Source organism: Drosophila willistoni (assembly GCF_018902025.1).
Source record: "Drosophila willistoni isolate 14030-0811.24 chromosome 2R unlocalized genomic scaffold, UCI_dwil_1.1 Seg200, whole genome shotgun sequence".
Classification (NCBI taxonomy): domain Eukaryota; kingdom Metazoa; phylum Arthropoda; class Insecta; order Diptera; family Drosophilidae; genus Drosophila; species Drosophila willistoni.
In genome coordinates, this window is record NW_025814051.1 from 6,888,921 (window position 1) to 6,896,670 (window position 7,750).

The 7,750-nt window shown below is 32.8% G+C and overlaps 1 protein-coding gene across 2 annotated transcripts; it reads right to left on the reverse strand.

Moving 5' to 3' along the window:
• Positions 1 to 272: 272 nt before the first annotated feature.
• LOC111518782 lies at positions 273 to 1,123 on the reverse strand. Of its 2 annotated transcripts, none has more exons than XM_023176477.2 (4): positions 1,100 to 1,123; positions 922 to 1,042; positions 617 to 797; positions 273 to 533 (listed from the first exon to the last, which is right to left on the reverse strand). In XM_023176477.2, exons 1-4 carry the CDS (start codon positions 1,114 to 1,116, stop codon positions 367 to 369), a joined length of 486 nt encoding a protein of 161 aa, XP_023032245.2. In that variant the 5' UTR covers positions 1,117 to 1,123; the 3' UTR covers positions 273 to 366. The 2 variants fall into 2 exon arrangements, with proteins under 2 accessions (XP_023032245.2, XP_046866975.1); XM_047011019.1 differs by having other exon boundaries at positions 273 to 559.
• Between the last annotated feature and the right edge of the window lie 6,627 nt (positions 1,124 to 7,750).

Sequence of the window (7,750 nt, forward strand, 5' to 3'; positions counted from 1 at the left end):
CTTCTTAGCTACTTCAGCTCTTCGCTATTTGCTTCTTCCTCCTTGCTCCTTGTTGTTTGCCATTGAAAGTCGGTGAAATGAAAGTAAATAAGCGTAAAGATTCGCTTAGTGACTTTGATTCGAAATGCGAGAATTGTTAAATGATAAGTAAATTGAACTTTTTGTTTAGTTTCTGCTCTCTGTTTTCTGTAAATTTCAAAGTTTACGCATGCCTTAAGAGTTTGCGGTTATTTAAAGGTCTCAAGGATCAAATGAAGGCAAAACACTATACATACATAAATACTTGAGGATTTATTTAAAGGAAATTCAATTATTTGTCTATAGAAAAAGTGAGAAAACGATAGTTTGGGATGCTTAATTTAGTATTCAGGCTCTCAGCATGGCCTCTTTGAGCTCAAATTCCGTACAAAATGTATTATCCGTATGATTAAGCAAATGCATCGGGAATTTAAAGTGTCGCTTCAAGGCATTTGTTATTGTTGCAATTGTCGTGGGAGTTGGCTCACGTTCCTTGACAAATATGCTAATGGATCCTTGAATGAAATTTCCATTGTGTTAACTAATATTTCTAAAGTTTATTATTTGTCTCTCCTTCTCTCTCACTCTCTACACTCACTTAGATGTTGACGTCCTTTATGCCGTATCGTATGCTCATAGCAGTAATATTGAATTATAAACTTATCATTGTCTGTGTGAGCCAAATGTTTCCAGGCTTCTAGACCATGAAATTGACGTCTAATGCATTTGTCTTGGAGATAATCGGGATGTACGGCATATTGATACCAATTTCCCATAAACTAGAGACAATAATTATTTCATTATTGAGCTTGGAATGTATAAGTCAATCCATTAAATCAAGTGACTCTAGCATTAACTACATATATAGATTAATAATTTATTAAATAAATAAAACAAACTTACCGCAGTTGTATGTGATAATTTTATGGGTAAAGGAATAATTTGTGGACATTGACCTTTAAATGGAATTCTGTATTCACTGCCAAGAGCTTTGGCTACAACAATCAGGCCAAACGAAAGGCAACTGAAAAAGCAAAATGAAATGAATAAATGGCTGAATGGTATTTTGTTAAGTGCCTACTAAAGTATTGTGTTCATTTTTATTGTAAATCTATATATAGAATAATATATACACCCACTTTATAGCTCATTTCAGTTAGTTATGGTTTATGAAGGCGTAAGAGTAACAAATTTACCATGGCTAACATACAAATTTGCTATGCTTTGCATATCGTATATATTTTCCATTAACCAAACTTAACTATTAGTTGGTTAGTTATTAATGGTCTGGTTTTCCATGTCATAGGTAAATGATCCAAAAGTTGGGCAGCTCATTAAAATGGCGATGCCCGACCAAATCTAAAAGGCCAGGCACTTGCTAGAAGGATGCAGAAACAAGGCAAGAACTTTGTGTTGAGTGTCTAGGTAGATAAGTTCTGTCTCTTGGTCTGACTTCAAGATGATGTCGTCGGTAGACGACTTACTTTTCTCTCTTTCTCTTGTACTAATGACATGCAATTTAAAAAATATTTTCATTTTTCTCGTTTGTGTTTTTTTTTCTTTCTTTTTTAAATTGTCGAACGCCTGAAAGTATGCCACACAGCAGCTTACAAACATGTCAATGTCATTATGCAAGAAATGGCAGAGCGACAGCAATTGCAATTGCATATTTCCTTTGCATTTTTCACATATGTATATGGCGGGCACACCCACTCACACACACACACACAAACACCCGCATCCACATAACCATAGCCATATGTATATATAACAATATAAATGCATTTTTAAACACGGCAAAAATATAAAAAATTAAAAAAAAATGTATGAGTTGTGAGTTTTGTAAAACAATTTTCATGCTCCAATTTACAATCAAGACACGCCCCAAAAAATTCATTACCACATGAAGCATGTGAAGGAAAGGAAACTAAAGAACGTTTACGTTTTCTTATTGGTCAGTTGTTGGTTTTTATTTACTTTTATATACAATATTTATTTTACTATTTGGCACACAAGATTTAAAACAGAGAGATTGTTTATATAAGCGGAGAGACAAACCAAAAAATTATGTCAAATAAGGTTTGCCATTTTTTTTAAACAAATTAAATCTTATTTAACTTCGAAAGATTTCGGACATATGTATATGCTATTGTAAATAACTAAGTATATGACGGACAGTTTGAGGTTCCAGTTTAAGGCTATGAATTTGACAAATTTTTCACACAGTGAAATTTAACAAAGCTGCAATAAAATTTGGTTTCTTCTCATTCGAAATACACTTTAAAAATTTTGAAAAAGAAAACGACAAAAATATTAGTGCCATCTGATTTCATGTACTAATCGCTTGTCATGGGAGAAATATTAGGATCCATAGAAGATTTCCGTACATAAAAAACGGGAAAAATCCCTTTCTCAAACAGAAAAAACAATATTTTTCTAACTGTTTGACGAAAGTTTCAAAATTGTTTCAAACTGTGTTGACGTGTACGGAATTCTTAAGATAGGAGTAGTATCTATTAATAATATTAAATGATATATTGAAAATAGCCAGTTTATATACATACACTTGAATTTTAAATGTATCGTGGACATTTTTGGGATGATTCCCCACAAATCAATTGTTAAGTGTTCACTCCGACTAGGAACCCCATAACACTTTTAGTTCAAGCTATATATATTATGAGTCTAATTCTAAATTGTTGATGAGTTAAGCCTTTTTTCAGAAATAGGAAATGAAAACCAAAAAAGAAAAATCCTTCATATATTAAAGATAAAACTGCTAAAATTTGAAGATTTACTATTGGTGGGAATTGTTACGATTTCCGGGCTGAACTTCAATAAAAAGAAATGGCAAAAATTATCCCATCTCAGAGTTTCTTAATGATTGTCTGAGTTCTATTATTTTATTGCTCATCATTTTTTTGAATGTTTAAATCAGCCGATATTGGGGACTGAAGAGAGGTCCACCTTTCAGTTGTTAGCAGTACTTAAATTAGTTCTGTTTGCGTAACTCTAATAGTCTTACAACAACAAGTAAATTCGTTGCGCAATTTTCACTTCTAACATCTTAATCTTATTTCATTATAGACTCAAGGCAAATTAATTATATATAAATTGCTTCGATAAGAGAGCCCAAAAAAGGAAAGCAACGCAAAACTAAATCGAATTTGGTAACATGAAACGGACAAAGGAAAAACGAAAGCGGAAAAAATTGATAAATAATTACAGAGCACGCCAGACAATGCAAGGTGAAAATTGCATTTTCCAAAAATAAGAAAGAAAAAACATGGCAAAATTGTAAGCAAGAAGATTGGGAAATACTCGCATTACATGCTCCTTAAGTATCTCTTAGATACTCTCATACGTGTGCCTGGCAATGGGGCTAAGGATATTTATATGAACTTCTTGTGAAATGGTTAGAGGACGGAGAGAGAGAGTAGCGTAAAAACTGCTGAAAGGGGTGAAGTGGGGGCCAAAGCAGTCAAGGGGAAGGAGTTAAGAAAATGCATTTAACGAAACTTTCGAAAATTGTAATGTAAAGAAAAAGGAAATTATACAACTTGTTGTTGCCTGTTCCTGAAACTGAGCAAAGTCAAGAAGTTCTTTCTTTTATGTTGTGTTTGTGTGTGTAAGTCTGTGTGTGTGCGTGGCAAGGGAAGTTTCCTGTCATTCTACTGTTGTTGTTTTCGGTAGAATGTGTGTGTATTTTTTTTTTTTTTTTTGGTGAAAGTGAAGTCTGTGGCACCTTTATTTAAGGGGCAGCCTCAAGCAGCTTTTGTTGCTCTACAGGAGATTTAATGCAAACGGTAAGACTGAAGGAAGAAGGAACAGGCAGTGTGCAGCGTCGAGTGAAACATAGTGAACGATACTCAAGCGACATATGTTATGTCTCCTTCTACCTTCTGTAGTATCTTGCTGCCGGTGTTAATATATGTGAGTGTGTGTGTGTGTGCACGTTGCCTGCATAAAGTCATTAAGTGGAGGAGGGGTAAATGAATATAAATTTGCGCTTGGTAAATAAATCTTTTTGATTCAACTGTTTTTCCTCGATGTTCCCCCCATTTTGCGCTGAAACTATTGAAAAATACTTTAATTAAAATTTTATAGCATAAAATTTACTGAAGCAAAGTAAGAAATATAAAATGGAATATACCAACATAAAAGCAGATTTAATCTAAAAACAGCAAACACTTTGTGAATAAAATATGATAAAGAGAGTCTTTTAATTAGTTTTCATTACAAACTTATTACTATAAAGAAGAATTTAAGGAGTGATGGAAGGTTTCTCATAATTTATAATTAAGTTTTTTGTTACCTTAAGCAAATAAATGCTCAATTTTTAACTAGTCTACAACCTTCTAAAGTTTATGTTATTTGATTTTATCCACTAATTATTTCCACATTTTATTTTGAAGAATGAATTACAAATGGAATGCTTCTTCATGGAATTATTTAAACTACAATTGGCTGGTATGGAAGACTATCACAAGTTGAAAAAGTTGAAATAATACAGTGAAACCTCGATATAACGAACTTCGTTATAACGAAAAACCCAATATAACGAATTTTTTGTTAAGTCCCTTGAAAGGACTAAGGTTTTACATTTCAGTACCTATAGCGAATCAATAGATATAACGAATAATTTTGCGATCCCCCTCAGATTCGTTATATCGAGGTTTCACTGTATATACTTTTTAAATGTTTAAGTTATTTATTACAATAATTTAGTAATTGTTATTTTATATCTTACTTGTTTGCTCTTAAATTGGCCGTGTTAAGATATATCTCTCTTAAGGGTGAGAACGATACCCGAAAAATCCAATGGATGAGATATATATACTATAGCTTGCTGTAGCAAATATGGATATATGTACATATATATGTATCTACTTAATCTTCATATATATCTTTGTTTTCTAAAATTATCACCAATATAGCTTCATCTTTAAAATTTTTCAAAAATTATTCTATTCTTCTGCTTGTCTCCAGCCACTTAGACTTCTTTTGCACTTCACCTGCTGCACTTGGCAAATACTCAAAAAGTAAAATGAAACTTTTTTAACACTCGTATTCAAAACTCAAAGTACCCTTTAACCATCGTTACCCTGCCCGCTTTCCCTCCCCCATTCACTCTTTAACCATTTCAGCAAATGCGTAAACATTTCACGTAATCGCTCAACACCTAATCAGCATTCAGTTGCAACCCTTCCTCTACTCGTTTGGTATTGTGATGCAACAAAGTTTACGGAATAAGAACCTGCCACGGCCCCATCAGTGGCAAGTCGCAACGGCCACAAAAGTTAATGCAATCGAGAGAAGAAGAAGCAGAAGAAAGAAAGAAAAAAACCAACTCAACCCAACCGAATGAAGGAAGAAGCGTTTATCGCAGTTGTTGTAGATGCAGCAGGCACTAGAACTCTTCCCTCCAAACTCTGCCCCCAAACAACTTCTGCCACGCCTGTTGGTAACCATATGAGCATAAAGGATATACGCTGTAAATTTTCATTTTTATGAAGTTGCACAAAGTACAAAAATGTGGTTACATTTTGGATTATACTAAGGTAAGTAGTATTCAAGATGCTTGAAATATATGTACTTACTTAGTTATGTATATTTTTGTGCCAAACAAACGAGCAAAAACGACAAAAAAAGAAGAAGCTGATATAAAAAATAGAAATAATGTCTACGCTGGCATTAAGGAGACAAGTGACAGGTGTAGGTTGTGTCAAGGCTAATGGGTGATACATAAAACCAAAATATAAGTGTGCAAATTTTTATTTTAAGTATGTATAATTAAAGTTTAGAATATGTTTTTTGTTGAACAATTTCATTATCTTTAATCAATGAGTTTTAAGTTTCTATTTATATTAAGAAAAGGAGACATATACATACATAAACAAATTTATTTTTACAGACCAAAGAGTTTGCTGACCTTTCAAAGATTGCGCTTAAGCTGGAACAGTAATAAATTTGTAAGACTCCAAGAGTCTATGGAACTTTTTAGACTCACTTTAATAAATTTAGGTGTTTGTTTCATTAGTTTATACTATGTTAAAATTAATTAATTTTAAATTGTGATCTCTTTCCGTTGAAACCATTGAAAACTTTTCGTTTTTAGGAGTATGAATTTGCCTATAATTATCGATACTAAGCTTAATTAGAGATACCAAATAAAACAAGTGTATAAACATACATAAATTAGAACCATAATAGGTTCGGTTTAAAATTAACACACATAGCCCTAAAGATAAAATTAGTTCATAGGCGGATTCAAGGTTTTGGATTGGGAAAACTTTGCTCTTTAAAGTATGCAATTGGACGTGAAAGTATTCATTGTTTTTTTCAAACTTATAACTTTTCATATGCCTTGTAATTAAAAAAAAACTGTCTATGAACAATATATTTGCTTTAAGAATTGTATATTTTTCACCACAAGACATTTCAAAACTGCATTATATGTTTCAAAGCGGAAATTTATAAACTACTTATTGCATATTTTAGGGAACAAAGTTTCCCGACATAACACTAAAAACCATCTGTAAGTATTAATATTCTCTTTAAAATTAATTGGATTTTCAAAATATATTTTTTAATACTTTTTGGGGTAAGCTCAAGTGAACTAATATGTTTATGACCTCATTTTGATAAACTTGTTTAGCTTATGTTCAATTTTTGGGGAAACATCAACGGTTAATTCAATGTGGTCCAAGCATCTGATCAATTGTTTGCCATTCTATGGAAAAAAATCAAATAGAGAACCACAACAACTAACCCACAATTTCTTTTACTCTTTGTGCAGCTGGGACTATGGTGAAACGAGCTTCTATGGTTGATTTATTTTACATGTCACGACATAAGCGCACTTCCCCAAGTGCTGCCAATCGCAGCAGCATCCCCATGAATCTACCCCCTCAGCCCCTCCGACATCCCTTTCCTTTCTCTATCAGAAAAAAAGTCCCTGCAAATGTGACACGTTTGTGTGTTTTCGTGCGTGTAATAAATTTTTTATATGCATTGCGTACAAGCAAAAATAATGCTAAATTCTTAATCGACACCTGTCAATAAAGCACTTTTTCTTTACTGGGATTGATGTGCGTGTGTTGGCAGTATTTGCTTTGGATTTTTGCGTACACACATACACATACATATATGCATGTATGTATGTACGTATATATTTTATTAATATGCCTCCCATGTGCTTAATGCTTTGTACACTTTCTCTCTTTTCTTTTTGCGGTGTGCTTGTATATATGTACAGACCTCATAGATGGGGTTTGACAACTTGCCACAATGGCTTCGTCGTTATCGTCTTTCCCGTTTCTGATTAATATCTGGTTGTATTGACAGCTGAGATTTTGTATTTTATTTGGCATGGGGAGAAGCTAGACAGAGTTAATAAAACGCAGAGTGACATGTTTTAGCTACGCTACGTGCGTGAAATTCTAAAAAATAGAGAACAAAAAAAAAATTACAAAAAAAAAGGCGAATACGAATAAAGAAAAATCCTTTCGCCAGTCTTTTTCCATTGTGTTAGGCTTTGAGTATTAAATTATTGTCAGCATTTGTATATACATATATACATATATATATACTTATATATATATTTCGAGGTATATATGTATACATATATTTTTTATTATTAAATATTCTGCACGGTATGCAAGTTTTATACAGAAACAGAGCAAACATAACTCATACGCCGTGTATTCCGCAATAACCGCAAGGTACTTTG

What these genes read in the sequence shown, in the direction of transcription:
- LOC111518782 (XM_023176477.2), bottom strand. An exon ending in AATTATCACATACAACTGCG is followed by an intron (nt 798 to 921) that starts GTAAGTTTGTTT and finishes TATTGTCTCTAG; the next exon opens with TTTATGGGAAATTGGTATCA. An exon ending in TAAAGGACGTCAACATCTAA is followed by an intron (nt 534 to 616) that starts GTGAGTGTAGAG and finishes ATTTCATTCAAG; the next exon opens with GATCCATTAGCATATTTGTC.